At 48.7% G+C, this 17408-nt stretch overlaps 1 protein-coding gene across 1 annotated transcript; it reads left to right on the forward strand.

Annotated features, from left to right (window-relative positions):
• Nucleotides 1–3267: 3267 nt before the first annotated feature.
• On the forward strand, nucleotides 3268–15779 carry STIP1 (stress induced phosphoprotein 1). Its single transcript, XM_063093781.1, has 14 exons — nucleotides 3268–3369; nucleotides 6303–6512; nucleotides 7133–7274; nucleotides 7418–7559; nucleotides 8586–8754; nucleotides 9940–10066; nucleotides 10162–10264; nucleotides 10520–10640; nucleotides 11530–11626; nucleotides 11771–11895; nucleotides 14080–14116; nucleotides 14337–14440; nucleotides 14671–14843; nucleotides 15290–15779. Exons 1-14 carry the CDS (start codon nucleotides 3361–3363, stop codon nucleotides 15360–15362), a joined length of 1632 nt encoding a protein of 543 aa, XP_062949851.1. The 5' UTR covers nucleotides 3268–3360; the 3' UTR covers nucleotides 15363–15779.
• The last annotated feature ends 1629 nt before the right edge of the window (nucleotides 15780–17408 follow it).

Below are 17408 nucleotides of genomic sequence, written 5' to 3' on the forward strand. Positions count from 1 at the left end.
CCCCACAGATATGTACAATCAACTTTGTTCAAATAAAAAAAAAATTCTACTTATTGTGATTGTTGCATCTTTATTTTTTATCTCCCATTTATGAGTAAGGACATGCAGCATTTCTCTTTCTCTGTCTGCCTTAATACCAAATCATTTAAACCTCACAACTACTCTGATGTCAAAACTTTTTAACCCCATTTTAAAACTGGAGGCAACTGAAGCCCAGAGAGGTTAAGCAAGTTGCTTGATGTCACACAGCTGATGAGTTTTGCATCATCTGTCTCTCCCAGCAGAAAACACCCAAGCTTCGTCTTTAAGCTGCCTCATCCACTGCTAGAGCCCCTGCACCAACTACAGTGCACCACACATAGCAGGACTATAAAAATGTGTAGGGGAAATAAGGCCAGGCCACATGGAGGGAGGAACAGGAAGGAAACCTGGAGAGAAACTGTGGGGAGAGGACAGAAGGCCTGGAAAGGCCACTGCAGATGGAGGAGGAGCTGCTCCAGGGGGCAGCAGTGAGATTGGCAGAGCGAGGTGGGCTGGAGACGGTGCCAAGAAATGAAAGTTCTCATTGGCAGGTTTAATTTAGCAGATGAATAAGAGGGAAGGCTAAAAGCCTTTGAGCCACCCTGGACTATTCCTTCATTCCTGCTCCTCGTCCACTTCAATGGATCCATTGGCTTCTCCAAAACGCATCTAGAACCCAACTCTTGTCACCCCTCCTCTATCCCCACCCTGGCCCACACTACCATCAGGGCTCCCCCAGGTTATCTCAACAGCCTCCTGAGAGGTCTCCCTGCTTCTCTCCTTCCCTCTTTATCCACACAGGAGCCAGGGGGAACCTGATAAGAAACAAGTCAGATCAGGGCCGGCCCGTGGCTCACTCGGGAGAGTGTGGTGCTGAGAACACCAAGGCCCCGGGTTCGGATCCCATATACGGATGGCCGGTTCGCTCACTGGCTGAGCGTGGTGCTCACAACACCAAGTCAAGGATTAAGATCCCCTTACCGGTCATCTTTTAAAAAAAAAAAAAAAAAAAAAAAAAAAAAGAAACAAGTCAGATCATTGTCACTCTTCTGCTCAAAACCTGCCAACATATTCCAGAGTGGCAACGGCTTCTGGCCCTGCAAGACCTGGCCCCTGCTTCCTTTCAGTCCCGCTCTCCCCTCCCAGCTCCTGCCATTCGAGCCACCACAGGGCCTTTGCATGTGCTATTCCGTATGCCTGCAATGTTCTTCCCCAGATCTCCAAGAACCTCACTCCCTCACTTTCTTCAGGTATTTCCTCAAATATTGACTTCTCACTTGGGTTTTCCCTGGCTCCCCTTTGAAAATGCAGCAACATCCCCCTCACCCAACACTTTTTTAACCCCTTCTCTGCTTTATTTTTCTCCACAGTGATTAAGCAGATATACTATACACTTAAAACTATTTTTAGTTTCTCCCCTCCACTTGAATGAGTGCCAAGTGACTTTCTGAGTTTTGCGTTTTCCCCAGTGCCCACAATTACACCAGACACATTACAGCACATTTAATATTTGAATTAATGTGTGTTTACCACGTGCCACACACTGTGCAATGCACCAGGAACACGAGGATAAAAGAAAACAGACACAAGCCTCTCACAGACTTCACAGAACGTGGCCCCAATACCAAAATTACTCGTTTGTGATTGAACACGTGCACAGCCCATGGTGCTATGAAAGCAAATGACAGGTGGACAGAAATCAGTTGTGCCTATTGGACACAAGTTGTCAAGGAGCCTTGACAGCACATCTCAGCCTAAAAGATGAGAAGTTAACCTGGCAAGAGTTGGTGGAAGAGGGATCTCAGCAGAGGCAGAGTGAAGGAGAGGCCTAGTTCAAGCAACAGAGATGTCAGTGCGGCTGGAGTTTGGTGCTGGAGAATAGGGGGAGGAAGAAAGCCTGCCAGATTAGACACACCCTGAACACCATCCTGAAGCCTGCAAGCAATTTAAGCAACGGAGGGGATCACCAGGTATGCGGATCTGCTGTCACTTGATTGCAGTGTCGAAAATGCATAAGGGAGACATCCGGGATGAAAGAAAAACTCTGGAGACAGGCTATCAGCATAGGGCCCTTAAAACCCTGGAGAGGGATGAGGACCCAGCAGAGCACAAGACCCTCATTAAGCCCTCTCCAGTCTCCCGGCAGGTGGCTCCTTAACAACACGCTGACCCTGGACGCAGAAGCAGCATTGAATCCTGCAGGCCCATCTCCTTCGCGCCCTTCCCCGCCTCCTCGGTGCCTGTCCCGCTTCCGGAATTTGGGGCTGGGATTTAAAGCCCTACGAGGCCGCCGCTCGCCAGTAGGTGGTCAAATACCCCACGCAGCAACTTGTTCCTTCCCCCTTCTCAGCAGAGGAACGGGGGCGCTCCCTGTCACTACCTCCCGCGTGCTAAACACGCTACCGCAGCAATCCCCTCGGTCCTACGTTCCCAAACCCTGCACCCGAGAGCTCAGAGAGGGTGTGCGGCTCCACTGAGGACACCCAGCGGCCCCGCCGCAGTGAGACTTCGGGCCTGTCCAGCCCCAGCCCTGCTGCCTTCCAGTCCCTCGCCACTTTTGGAACATTAAGAACTTAACCGCCTGGGTGCCCGGGGCGCCGGATAAGGTGGACACCCGGCGGTCAGGCCAGGGAGCTCTCCCGAGGCTGGCCCAGACGCTCGCCCCCACCCCCCGCCCAGGACCCCATGTCCGACGCACAGCGAAGCGCCGGACGCCCCAACCCGGGGATGGAGAGGACGATCTCGGCCAGAAGCCGCAGCGGCACAAGCGGGCAGTGGCCTTGGACTCCCGCAAACCAAGGGCGGAGCGAAACCCGGGACACGGCCCTTTGAAGGGCAGCGATTTAAGCCTATCAGCGCACAGTGTTGGTAACCCTCCGCCCAATTGAAATTTTTCTTATTCTGAAGGCGGATACGTGATGGAGTCCCGCAGCCCAATGGGACTGGTGGAAATTTCCAGAAAGAACAGGACCAATGGGCGCGGCCCGCGCAGGCACGATTGGCGGATCAAAAGACCAATCCGTGTCCGCTCCTCTCACCGTTCGCGAGCCCGAGGTGGGCGGAGCTTGTCAGGGAGAGCCCAATCCCGTGGTGTGGGGGAGGCAGGCTTGAGGGAATTACTCTCCGGTGTCCAATGAGAGGGAAGTAACAATGATGGGCTGGACTTCAAGCCTATAGTAGAGAGGCACAGAGAGCCCCGGAGGAGCTCGACCAGTCAGCAGTCGAGGAAGGGGCGGGAGTCCCAGGTCCCGGCAGCTTCTAGTAGGTTCCAGAAGGCGGCGCGTGCGGTTGTGAACGGGGAGCGGACGGGTTTGATTCAACGGGGTTTCGGGCCGGGCTATGGAGCAGGTGAGGGGGAGGGGCGAGCTGTGGCTCTGGGACCGTTCAGGGGCGGCCGAGGCCGGGCCGCGGTGGAGGCTGGACGGGCGCCCGATCGGGACGGCGGGGCGGGCCGGGCCGGCGGAGCGGCGGCGGGGAGGCGAGGGCGAGAGGCCCGCGGCCGGCGGGCGGGAGAGGAGCGTGTAGGGAGGCAGGGCGCCGGGAGCGGGAGGAGGCCGCAGTTCGGCGTGAGTCCGGCCCGCGGCGGGCCCCGGAGGCGTCCCGAGAAGATGGAGCCGGCCGCACTGCGAGAGGTGGAGGTGGGCGAGCGGCCGGAGCCTCCACCCGGGGAGTCGCGCGCGACCTGGGAGGTCGGAGACAACCGACCAAGAAGCCACCCAGGACTTGGCTACGATCGACTTGGACGAACGCAGGGAGCGGGGACGGGGCCCCAACGGGAGTAGCCGAGGGACTTGGTAGCCTGGGTCCCAGTTGGGGTGAAAACTACTTTTCTGTGAGGAGGTCGGGGTGCGATGGGGAGTAGAGGCTTGCGGAGCAGCAGGCCGACGTTGCCTGAGGCGGGGAAGGGGAGGGTGCCGCACGAGTCCTTGGGACGAACTCCATCTCTACCGGCGTCTTACGCGTGTGTGTGCGGCCCCTCCCCCTCTTTTGTGTGTGTGTGTGATTCTGAAGTGACTGCGGACCGAGGCTCCTGAAAGGTCGGTGTTTGATAACACAAGGAGGAATTGGTGGCTAGGAACGATTTAGATGAGGGGCGAGGAGTTCTGGGCACCCGCTGAGCATTTCGAGGGTGCTGAGTGAAGCTGCTACTGCTTGTTTTTAGTGACTTAGTTATGTCTTCTTCAGTGGCCTGTAGTTGTGAAAGGCCTAGACAGGTTTTGTGCTATTGGAAGCTGTCGTTGAGATGTAATGATTCATCGGAAGAAAAGAGAAAATAGCTCACTTTTTTTTTGGTGTGATCTGCAAAGCTGGAGCCTCTTTGCTAAATTAAAAAGAGAAAGTGGAAATGGAGAGGTTGTTAAACTTTTTGTGCCCTTCTGGCAGTTAAATTCTATGTGGGATTAAATAGGCTGTAGTAGAGATAAGAAAAAGCTTTCTAGAATGAGCAATTACATTTAAGAAAAGGGGCTGTTCTGTTACCAATTTTTTTTTTTTTAAATCACACCATCCAGTATACAACTGCATGCACCAGGTAGACTGTAAATGAATGTTTGACTAACCTCAGGACTGCAGACTTACATGACAGTTGTGCAGACGACCTGACATTTAACCCCAGGTATGTTAGAATCCACTGTCTCGAATCCATTTCTGGAAATAAACAAGTGATCTCTCTGCCTTTTGTTTTCATTTTCAACTGTGAGATCCATATTTCAGTTTTAGGAACTATTCAAGCTGGACAAATTTGAGTGTCCGAGTTTGAAAAGTACTTTTCTATACTATTGGCAAGAACTTCATCAGGCCTTTTTCACTGCCCTTTGACACCAAATCAAGTTTTCTAGTGTTTTGCTTTCTGGTCTCCATCCTGGACTCTAAGGTTTTCATCCCTTGCTTGCTTAGTTTGGCCGTTGTCCTATGCCTTTTCTTTGCTCTTTCCTTTCTAAGGTCTCTCTGGCTGATGGATGTTCCTCATTGGTGTGCTTCAGGGTTCTACAATCATTTTTCTTAATGGAATTCTTTCTTATATCAGTGTATGGATGGGTGATAGTGACAAAGAAAGAATGATTAAGTTACTTAAATGATGTAGCCTGATCTCACAAGTTTGCTTTTTGGTGGTGGGGGCAGGGGTACTTTTATGTTATAAAGCTGCACTCTAACCAGCTGAGGTAATAGGCCAGCCCAGAGTGATTTCATTTTAAAGGCAGCTTTTGTGGTGTGGCCCTCCCTCAGGTAGACTGCTATAGGGCATTTGTGGGGCAGCCCTGGTAAGGAGAAGCCCTTTAGTTAGGACTGTGTTCTGAAATGGCTGAAGCCCACTTCATTTTTTTAAACCCTTTGATATGTTCTTCCTTCTTTTTTTTTTTTTTTTTTTTTAAAGATGACCATTAAGGAGATCATCTTAACCCTTGACTTGGTGTTGTCAGCACCACGCTCACCCAGTGAGCGAACCGGCCATCCCTGTACGTGATCCGAACCTGTGGCCTTGGTGTTATCAGCACCATACTCTCCCGAGTGAGCCGCAGGCTGGCCCCTTCCTTCTATTCTTAATGTTTGAGAGGACAAGGGATTAATCCACAATAGTTTTTCCTCATTCTTCTCTGTCCCCCTTGTAGTAAGTAATACTTAAGCACGGCCAAAACCAATTTTGGGGAGCTAGTTTTACCCGTTAAGGAACAGAGCATTAATCTGCCATGCAGTGACATTACCACACTGGTGAATGGAAAACAGTTCTTTTCTGATAAAAGGAAATGGCATCTGAGCCACAGGCGAGCATCGTGATGCTCCCAGGGAAGGGAAGCTTTGTCTTGCCATCCTAAAGCCTGTAGGTCACTAGAGCAGGTATCAGTATACACTCAGTCCACAAGTCCACTTCCTTCCTGATTGCATCTTCCCACGAGGAATAACTAGGCCTGTGTGCAGTTTATCATTTGGACTCTGGAATCAAAGACAAATGAATTTACTTTTCCATGAAAGGAACTTGTGAGAACGTCCTGGAGTGGCTTCCTGAGCTCAAGGTGAAGACATTTGGAAGAGTGGCTGAAGTTCTTCCTGATCCACACAGGAGCCAGTCGGGAACAGAGATGGGCTTCTTTCTCCTGCTTATTTTTTCTTTGCTAGCTCCCAAAATGTGGGCAATACGAGTATAAATGAAGTAATCCATTCGCTTTTCTGATCTGTGAAGTAACCTATTTGATAACTGCAGAAAAGAATGAGTGTCATCTAGAAACTTGGGACAAAGTAAGTATCTTATGGAGAGAAACTCTAATGGCTCCTTTTCTCCTCAGGTGAACGAGCTAAAAGAGAAGGGCAATAAGGCCCTTAGTGCTGGTAACATCGATGATGCATTACAGTGCTACTCAGAAGCAATTAAGTTAGATCCCCAGAACCATGTGCTCTACAGCAATCGTTCTGCGGCCTATGCCAAGAAAGGAGACTACCAGAAGGCTTATGAGGATGGCTGCAAAACCGTTGATTTAAAGCCTGACTGGGGCAAGGTAAGCTCTGAGGAAGTTGGGGCTCTTCATACTTGCCCCAGAAATGCCATTTGGTAGTCTGAGGCATGCAGTGCTTAATAGCAGGCCCTCCTGACTTGCTTAGTTGCCTGTCTCAATAGACTGATAGTTTCGTATTCACCCACCCCCTCCTTGTTGGAGTGTGCGCCTCAGAAAACTGGTGTACTTCATCAAATCTAAGATACCATCAGTTGTAATACAGGCTTTGTTTTTTGCACTTCTAAGAAAGTGCCAAAGAAACTGACAGCCCTTGATCATAAGATGAGTTGGGGTGGCGAGGATGCACATCTTTGATATTTGGCTGGATTCTTTTTAGTTCATTTGTTTTGGGGTGTTTTTTTTGGCTGCTGGCTAGTATAGGGATAGACCCTGGATCTTGGTATTATCAGCACCACACTCTAACCAGCTGAGCTAACCAGCCAGCCCTTGGCTGAATTCTTAAAGTATCAACCTTGGTGTTGTGTCTTATTCCTTTCCCTCCTTTTTTGTTGGCCTTCACATCCATTTTTGTCCCAAAAATGTAGAATAGGTTCTTTTCAGCTCATCTTTGGGATTTATCTCTAGGTGTCCTTTATTTAATTTTGTATTTTTCTTTGTTTAAGGGCTATTCTCGAAAAGCAGCAGCTCTCGAGTTCTTAAACCGATTTGAAGAAGCCAAGCGAACCTATGAAGAGGGTTTAAAACACGAAGCAAATAACCCTCAGCTCAGAGAGGGGTTACAGAATATGGAGATTCGGTTGGCAGGTAGGCACCACGTACACTATTTTTTTAATGGGGTTAATTTTGAGATCCCACTCCTTCCTAAGTGTCAATCTGTTAGGGTATGGAGGTGCTATAATTAAAGCAAACAGATTTCATAGTGATGTTCTCTTCCTTTATTTGAACAGAGAGGAAATTTATGAACCCTTTCAGCATGCCCAATCTGTATCAGAAGTTGGAGAGTGATCCCAGGACAAAGACACTGCTCAGTGATCCTACTTACCGGGAACTGATTGAGCAACTACGGAACAAGCCTTCTGACCTGGGCACGTGAGTAGAGGCAGCACATTGAGGCTCTGGAAATGGGCGGGGACATTATGCTGTCTTCCGGAACCTACAGCAGAGTTCCCTGGTCGAAACTGCACGGTTTCTGCCTTTTCTCCACAGAGCAGTAGGGGTGTTGTTGGTTTATATTTATAGAAAGGGTCAGGAGGAGCATATATCATGGTAGTCTGGAATGTTCCTTCTAATCTGCACATTGCAGTTCTTTTTTTTTTTTTTTTTAAAGATGACCAGTAATGGGATCTTAACCCTTGACTTGGTGTTGTCAGCACCACGCTCAGCCAGTGAGCGAACCGGCCATCCGTATATGGGATCCGAACCCGGGGCCTTGGTGTTATCAGCACCGCACTCTCCCGAGTGAGCCACGGGCCGGCCCACACATTGCAGTTCTGATGTGGCACCAACCCCATCCTTTCCATGCACACAGGCTTTTTCTATCTGTTGGTATATTGGAATGGAAACAGGGTTGAAAAGAATGTCAGGTGTAAAGATGTGTCTGCAAACCTTGTACTAGTATCTGTCACTAGCTGAGTCTTCTGGCTCCTGAGATCAGATAGTGAAGTATACCTATAATAACTCCACTGTATATCTTTTGGCCTCAAAAAAAATGAATCCAACCTCTGTGGCCTCATTGTATAGGTGTAGTTTTTTTTTTTTTTTTTTTTTTTTTTTTAAAGATGACCAATAAGGGGATCTTAACCCTTGGCTTGGTGTTGTCAGCACCACACTCAGCCAGTGAGCGAACTGGCCATCCCTATATAGGATCCGAACCCGTGGCCTTGGTGTTATCAGCACCACACTCTCCTGAGTGAAGCCACGGGCCGGCCCTGTATAGGTGGAGTTTTGAAGGGTTGAGTATTTCTTGGTTTTAACTCATGGGTAGTACAGAATCTAGCCATCTTTTGATGGGCAAGGCGCTTCTATACACAGGAATCTGACTTTTAGCAGTAAATGAGAATTTCAGATTAGTCGTGGGGAGAATAATTGCTATTTTTCTTTTTTAATTAATACTAGGAAACTACAAGATCCCAGGATTATGACCACTCTCAGTGTCCTTCTCGGGGTCGATCTGGGTAGTGTGGATGAGGAGGAAGAGATTGCAGCACCTCCACCACCACCACCTCCCAAAAAGGAAGCTAAGCCAGAGCCAATGGAAGAAGATCTTCCAGAAAATAAGAAGCAGGTCTCATTTTCTTTTCTTCTCATTGTCATGTATTTATAAACAGCTAAGTCAACCAGAAATACATATGCTGAATGAGAATATCTGTAGTCCTTGGGTAGCTGTAATTTTTGAGTGCTTGGTATGTGCTAAGTTTGTTGTTGTCATTGTTAATTAAAATGGTTAATATATTAAAAGATAAGCTTCACAATAGATTTCCTAGGGATCATGTATTTTCAAGATTTTTGGCAGCAGAAGCTACCCTTCTTTTTTTTTTTTTTTTTAAAGATGACCGGTAAGGGGATCTCAACCCTTGGCTTGGTGTTGTCAGCACCACGCTCAGCCAGTGAGCAAACCGGCCATCCCTATATAGGATCTGAACCCGTGGCCTTGGTGTTATCAGCACCGCACTCTACCTAGTGAGCCACGGGCTGGCCCCAGAAGCTACCCTTCTGTAGTCACTCTACAGCCGTATGGTGCTGCCAGAATCCAGAAGAATGTTGCCGACATCAGTCCTTAGGCTTCTGCTTCTCTGTTGGATGTGGCGTGTAGTTGAAAGTTATCCACTTCAACACATCCAGAGCAGGAGGCATGTGCCTAAATGATCCCTTGTAAACGGGAACAGCAGATTGTTGCCAAATTTAGCACCTTTAAATAGGCAAGCGTTGGTTGTTCCGGGTGTCTCAAAGCTGGAAAAAGGCCCTACAATGTGGGTGGTAGTGAGCTTTGCTGAAGACTCCTGCCACCACTACAGCCCCTTCTCCTAACCCTCTTGCTACCCCCTCTGCTACGGTTCCCTGACAACTAAGACCCTGAGACAGCCACGTGACAGAAACCAGACTCACTACAGTCTTTCAGAATAAAACCTGGTGCAAATTATATTGTCCTCACCAGTTACTTCAAGTTGAAGGAATTTTCTCTTCCCCCGAGGAAGCCCTCTGCTTTCTGACAAAGATCCAGGAGAAGGGGTGGAAAAGGGGGAGTTTCAGAGGAAGCAAAGATAAATAAGTTTTAATTCTGATGGCTGATACCTGACTGTTTTAAGTCTGTAGCTAATTGATGAAGATGCCTTTGGATATGGAGGACTTGCTTCTATAGATAATGTTAATTGCAACTGCTATTTCAGTACCGGTGACAGACCGTAGACTCTTATTCTCTTTGCCATTTGGTTTGAATTTGCTCAGCACTCTTCTTCCAAACCTTGTTTAGGCACTGAAAGAAAAAGAGTTGGGGAATGATGCCTACAAGAAGAAAGACTTTGACACAGCCTTGAAGCATTACGACAGAGCCAAGGAACTGGACCCCACCAACATGACTTACATTACCAATCAAGCAGGTGAGGCCCAAAGACGAGGGGCGAGAGAGTTGTTAGGCATTCCTGAGGGTAGAATCAAGAACTGACTGTTCCTTCTTAACCATCCTGCCTGGCAGCGGTATACTTTGAAAAGGGCAACTACAATAAATGCCGGGAGCTTTGTGAGCAGGCCATTGAAGTGGGGAGAGAAAACCGGGAAGACTATCGACAGATTGCCAAGTACGCTCGACCTTCTGGAATACCTTGAGTAGTGTGGGGGGTTCACTGTCTGAGACTTAAATTTCCCTGCATGGGGAGGAGGGTCCCTGCTGGCTGCAGAACCTGTTGTGTTAAGAAGGGGCTAGAGGGGAGGTCACAGGAACCAAGGCAGGAGGCAGCGATGCAGGCCTTGGTTCTAGCTACAGGTGTGTTTTCCTCTGCACGGGCTGACCTTGTCTGGCCCTGCCCTCAGCAGATCCTTTTCCCTCTTATCAGAGCTTACGCTCGAATTGGCAACTCCTACTTCAAAGAAGAAAAGTACAAGGATGCCATCCATTTCTACAACAAGTCTCTGGCAGAGCACCGAACACCAGATGTACTCAAGAAGTGCCAGCAGGTGGGTAGGAAGAGAATAGGGGGTGTTTTCTTGTTTCTTAATGATTGGGTATCATTGCTTATTGTAATCATTATTCTTTAATAATGTACCTTAATTTTTTTTTTTTTTCAAAGTAGTGGCTTTGGTCATGTTGTATGATTCTGCCTGTGTCACTTAACAGTGATGCAATGCATAAGAAATGATCTGGCTATTTTGCAGTCTTTTGTTATTGGCCAAGGTTTCAGTCTTAAATATGTTAATGTTGATGGCCAGTAGTGCATTAGCAGTGTTACAGTTCTTTTTTTTTGTCTTTTTCGTGACTGGCACTCAGCCAGTGAGTGCACTGGCCATTCCTATATAGGATCCGAACCCGCGGCGGGAGCGTTGCTGCGCTCCCAGCGCCGCACTCTCCCTAGTGCTCCACGCGCTCGGCCCTACAGTTCTTATGTGACCTAATGCTTTTCTTATTTTATACGACCAAAGTGATGTGTATCATGCCAGTTATCATAAGTTACGTAGGGAGAGTGAGTTTATTCACAAGAAGATTGGTCAGAAAATTAATTGTGCTGTTAAGACATGCATCATTCTCATATAGGGACTTTTTTTTGTACCAAGTGTATATCAGTACCATTCATTTCTGTTTCACGGTGTACCTTGAATATGAAGAGTTTAAAATTCCTAAAACAGGCTGGCCAGTTAGCTGAGTTGGTTAGAGCATGGAGTTGTAACACCAAGGTCAAGGGTTTGGATCCACATACTGGCCAGTTGCCAATAAAATAAAATAGAATTCTTCAAACAAAAATATTGCCAACAGTACTCTTTGAAAATTAAAATCCTAATCAGGCTTATTAGCCCAGCATTTAGATGTTTATGGGAGTGTAAATTACTGTTCCAAGAATTATTTTCTTAGGCAGAGAAAATCCTGAAGGAGCAAGAGCGTCTGGCCTACATAAACCCTGACCTGGCTTTGGAGGAGAAGAACAAAGGCAACGAATGTTTTCAGAAAGGTGCTGCCTACAGCTCGGTGACAGCACTTGTCGGATGAGAGTGGTGTGGATGTGCTTCCCTATCCCTGAGTGCAGGGTACATGTGGCCTCGGGGAGATGCTGGCTTTTTGCTTTTGTAAAAGTAGTCTTTGTTTTCCTTACCAGGGGATTATCCCCAGGCCATGAAGCATTATACAGAAGCCATTAAACGCAACCCACGGGATGCCAAATTGTACAGCAATCGAGCCGCCTGCTACACCAAACTCCTAGAGTTTCAGCTGGCTCTCAAGGTGAGAAGATCTGGGAGTAAGGGCAGCCATTGTCCTACACCTGCACGTGACGGACGGGTGTGTTCTCTTTCTGTGTTTTTATCACCATCGGGTTGATGTTTTTATTCTTTTTTTTTTTTTAAAGATGACCGGTAAGGGGATCTTAACCCTTGACTTGGTGTTGTCAGCACCACACTCAGCCAGTGAGCGAACCGGCCATCCGTATATGGGATCCGAACCCTGGGCCTTGGTGTTATCAGCACCGCACTCTCCCGAGTGAGCCATGGGCCGGCCCTTGATGTTCATGGTGGTGGTCTGCGTGGATTAAATAGTGGACCTGTGTCTCCCCAGTCTTGGTCCGTGGAGTTACTAGTGGTTGGGTGTACTTAGGGGAAGTGGGTCCTTTCTAGTTTCTCTCGGGACCCTGATTCTTTTCTCTCCCCATTCTTCTTCACGTTTTTTTCTGTAAGTGGAGAGTTCTGTGGCATGAAGTACATTCACATTGTTGTGCAGCCATCACCACCACCATTGATCTCCAGAGCTTTTTTATCTTTCCAAGCTGAAACTCTGTACCCACTAACCGCTAACTCCTCATTCCCTCTTACTCCAGTCCCTGGTAACCACTATTCTTTCTGTCTCTGAATTTGACTCTAGGTACATTCCATAAGTGGAATAATATAGCATTTGTCCTTTTGTGGCTGGCTTTTTTCATTTAGCATGATGTCTTCAAGGTTCATCCATGTAATAATGTTTCAGAATTTCTGTCCTTTATAAGGCTGAATCCCATCATATGTATATACCACGTTTGTTTGTTTATTTGTCCAGAGACATTGGGTTGTTTACACCTTTTGGCTGTTGTGAATAATGATGCTATGAACATGAGTGTATAGATATCTGTCCCTGCTTTCAGTTCTTTTGGGTATACATGCAGAAGTGGAATTGCTGGGTCAAGTGGTATCTATGGGTTTTTGGTTGATTGGTTGTTTTATTTTAGGTGCTGGGCAGCACAGGGATCAAACCCTGGACCTTGGTGTTATCAGCATCACATTCTGACCACCTGAGCTAACCTGCCAGCCCTCTGTGCTTCATTTTTTGAGGACCTCTCATATTGTTTTCCACAGTGGCCACACCATTTTTCGTGCCTTAATTGATGTTCAGTTCAGCTGTGTTAGGTCTGCTGTTCTCGGTCACATCGAGTGCAGTCAAATATGGTTATGTTTGATGCTGTGGAATTGTTTCCCATCATTCTCCATGTGAACTGCCTCGTACCTCTATCAGCAGTTTTTTGACTGTACTGTAGCAGACAGACATGGATCATGTTGTGGGATGATGGCAAAATGTGATTTATCTAGAGACACCAATACCTGGGTCTGTGTTGGTTTTGATGCCACTGTCTTCTGGTTTGTGCCTGGCCTAGTGACGTCACTGCTGCTGGTAGGACTGTACAAGTGTCATGTCAAAAGCAGATTGGTTTGTGAAGCAAAAAATAGCATGTTGTCAGTCACCTCGGAGGTGGGATGGTACTTTTCCAGTCATGAAAAAGAACGAATGGAATTGCTGATGTCTTACAGCTTCTTGTTGGAAGAGTTGGAATTAGCCCCAGGTGTGCTGACTCTACTGCTTAGTGCACTTCATCATTTTTTATTCTGAAGGTATCTCAAACAGAAGGCTACACAGTGGATACCTGGTATCCTCCATCTCTATTCAATGTATAGTGGTACACTTTTGCTGAGCCGTTTGTGAAAGGACATTGTATCCATTTTGGCATTTAGAATTAGACCTCAAATTCTTGTGCATGCATTGCCGGAAATGACTCTGCTTGTCCAGTCCCAGTACTTATTTATCAGCATTTTAGAGCGCTCAGTATCAAGGCCTCGCACTTCATCTGGTTGTTGTGTTCTCTTTAGTTTCTCAGACTGGAAGTACCCCCCACCCTTTGGTGTTTTTCATAACCCCGGCCTTTTGAAGAGTTGAGGCCATTTGTCCTGTGTGGGAGGGTTCGTAATCTGGGCTTATCTTTCCTGGTGGTGTCGCCTGACTTTCTCCTCTTAAGTAACCCAGATGCCAGGATCGATAGGAGCACCAGAGGCAAAAACTTAAGTCCTCTGTGGCGGCACTGGGTGGGGACTTAGAATCGTGATGGTGCTGCCCTAAGCGGTCTCCTCCAGAGGATGAACCTGATTCCTTTCTGCTACTTCTTCCTAGGACTGTGAGGAATGTATCCAGCTGGAGCCGACTTTCAGTAAGTGCCTTTCTGCTGCCTCTCCCCTGTCCCCTGACTCTGGCCAAAAGACTGAGAGAGGGAAAGGGCAGCTTCGTTTACATGATGTTCTTGGGGCCAGTAGCATTAGGACCTAGCATCAGTGGGCACAAAGAGTGTTGGAGTGCAGATGAAGAGGTGCAGGAAGCAGCCTACGGAGCAGAGTTTTGTGTAACGCCCCACCACTCCTGTTTGTCTGTAGTCAAGGGCTATACTCGGAAGGCAGCTGCCCTAGAAGCGATGAAGGACTACACGAAGGCCATGGATGTGTACCAGAAGGCGCTAGACCTGGACTCCAGCTGTAAGGTGGGGCTGCTTCCACCTGCAGTGCGCTCTCCTCTGCCTCTCTTTCTCATTTGGGTCTTTTCCATGTTTATTCACTGATTCTTCCCTTTCACTTCAGTGTCTCTATGTGTCTCTTTCTCTTTTCCATCCCCCGCTCCCAGCCCTGCCCCAATTTCTGTTCTCTTGGACCTACTGAAGCAAGGAGCCAGGTAGTGCTAACACCCTCCGCCTTTGTCTTGTGTGGAATGTAGGAGGCAGCAGACGGTTACCAGCGCTGCATGATGGCTCAGTACAACCGGCATGACAGCCCTGAAGATGTGAAGCGACGGGCCATGGCCGACCCTGAGGTGCAGCAGATAATGAGTGACCCGGCCATGCGGCTCATCCTGGAGCAGATGCAGAAGGACCCCCAGGCGCTCAGCGAGTAAGTGGAGCTTGGGGAGATGGCCTTGCAGGAAAATGGGGAACAGCAGTGATTGGATGAGAACGTGCGAGGTCGGCAGGGATGTGATCAGTCTGACTGGAATTGTGTGATTTTTACTTAAAAAATAAAAGGTTGACAGTGGGTGTTGAGCTGGAAAGGCTTCATTTGTACGTTAGTCATGATAGCTTAAGCAGTCATTTGGAAAGGCCAGTTCTGCTGGGAGAACAGTCTTGGCTTAAAGCTGTGTTCGTAGACTCAGAGGAGGACTGGCAGCGGTCTCCTGCACAGGACTGAAGGCCTTTGCAGTTCTGTGGGGCAGGCTTCACCCAGACACCCTCTTGACCCCTGGTATTGTCTTCTACGGGTTTGAATTGGGGCTTGCTCTGAGAGCAAGACTTTTTTAAGGTAGAGTCACATTTCAAATAACTTTGCCTCTTCCTCCTCAGGCACCTAAAGAATCCCGTAATAGCTCAGAAGATCCAGAAGCTGATGGATGTGGGGCTGATTGCAATTCGGTGATGACTTGTTCATCCCCCCTTCCCTTTGCCCTCATGTGGAAAGAGGAGCTGGGACCGCGGCCCGCAGGATGGAGCAGAAGGGAGAGAAGGGGGAAGAGAACAGCTCTCTCTATTTATACATAACTACGTGGAAAAGGCAGAGACTTGTGCTGGCGTGCCTCGGGCAGCCGCTGCCTCCGGGCCCTCCCGGCACACGCATGGTCTCTTCACTGCTGCCCTTGGGTTCCGGGTCTCCTTCCCCTGCCCCTCAGTTGCTGTCTCGGCTGCTCTCCCATAGTTGGTTATTTTTTATTTGGGGCAGTGGGCATGTATGGGGGGGGGGAAGGGTGTTCTCAACCTCGTTACCAGCTGTCTTCACATTGTTAACTCCACATACCCTTCTCCAATAAAACAAGCCAGTCAGGCGTGGTTATATGTTGCTATGGCCTTGAGTGACTTTTTGCCAGACTGTCGTGGAGGGGTGGTACTGGGTTGGGAGAGGTGTGAGTGTGGCCTGACCAGGCTGGAGCCTAGCTTTTTTTCTTTCTTCCTGGTGGGCTTTGCCAAGGTGGTCACTAGGTGGGGCTATTACTCAATTAACAGCAGAAAGGGAACCTGCAGGCTCCCCCGCCCAAAAGAGAGGAGCCAAGGAATGGTTCAGATCAGCTTTGGGGTGATCCCCATGCTGTTAATTCTCCACATTCTGATCTCAAAGCCAGAAACTGACTACATCCAGCAAGTGCTGAGTCCAACCCAAGAACCAAAAAGGACTGAGAGATACCCAGACCTCTGTTGGGAGAGAGCACTCTGCCACCAGCTGCTCTGTGTTAGATTTAAGAGTCGGGCCATGGTTTTGAAGAACTCAACTGCTCTCGTCTGAGCTTAAAGTACTAAGCTCTAGTTACTCTTTTCCATAGTTGTAACAAACTGCGCTTTCTAAAAGCTCTCTTCCTGGACTGGAGAGGCTTCTGGGACAGGAGTAAAACTTCCTCATTTGCTCCTAGACTACTTTGGGCTTGCAAGACGCTGAGATGGGGCTGCGGCTGCACTTCCTGCTGCCTCTGAGTTTGCATAAGCTGGCTTTTCCCCGGGAATCCCCGAGGCCCTTGTCCCTCTGGGTGGCCCAGTTCGCAAAGACTCGCCTCCACAGTCTCTTCAGCTCTGTGCCTCAGCCCCACATTTACTCTGGAAAGGCTGAATTCTGCACAGAGCTAGTAGTGAATGTTCCTTTCTCTACTGAAGCTTACATCCTAGTGCAGGTGACAAGCAAGATGTTAGACCACCAGAGACCCTCTGAGGTGGCACCTGAGCAGAGACTCCACAGCAGGGATCCTCATGGGCATTCAGGCAGCACATTGCAAGTGGAGGGATAGTGGTGTCATGTCTGAAGCTATGAGACCTGAGGGTGGGGGACAGGAGGTGGTGAATGATAGGGAGCCAATTTCTGTTCACTTGTTCACCTGGGCAGCTCTAAGTTTGACAGGTTTGGAAATAGAGGCCTTATTTGGGGGTAGGAAAAACTTAAAAAGTAACTTGTTTCCCTTGCGGGCCTACTTCAGGGATCTTTGGTTGATAGTGACAGCCTGGACTGTAGCTGGTTTGACCTGCCAAGTTGCTAAATGCCCTGGATCCTGTACTTTCAACAACCTGGCTCTCCCTCTGGCAGCCCAGGGATGTTTCATGGCCCAAGGCCCCACCTCACTACAGGCTGGAGATGGGAGGTGCTTCCTCTAGAGTCAGACGTAGCCCTGCATGCAAACTGGGGGCCTTTCTGGTTTGAACCGAGCTTCCGTCCAAATGAGGGGTGACCGTTTTTGTGCTACCGGGTCCACAAGCCCTGCTCTCCCTTGCTTCCTGTGCTCACTGGGGTCAAAGACGGCCACACTGGAACCCTGTGTAGGCTGGTAGTGTGCTTCCTGCACCGAGTGCCAGCCCTCCCTGGGGAGGGGCGAGCCCGCCCTGCTCGCTCGTGATAAGGCGACGTCAAGCGCTGCCCTCCGAAGGAAGCTCCGAAGAAAGCAGAGGGAAGGGAGCGCTCCGTGGTCTGCATGTGTGTAGCCTGAGGCCA

Source organism: Cynocephalus volans, chromosome 4, assembly GCF_027409185.1.
Source record: "Cynocephalus volans isolate mCynVol1 chromosome 4, mCynVol1.pri, whole genome shotgun sequence".
NCBI classification, from domain to species: Eukaryota; Metazoa; Chordata; class Mammalia; order Dermoptera; family Cynocephalidae; genus Cynocephalus; species Cynocephalus volans.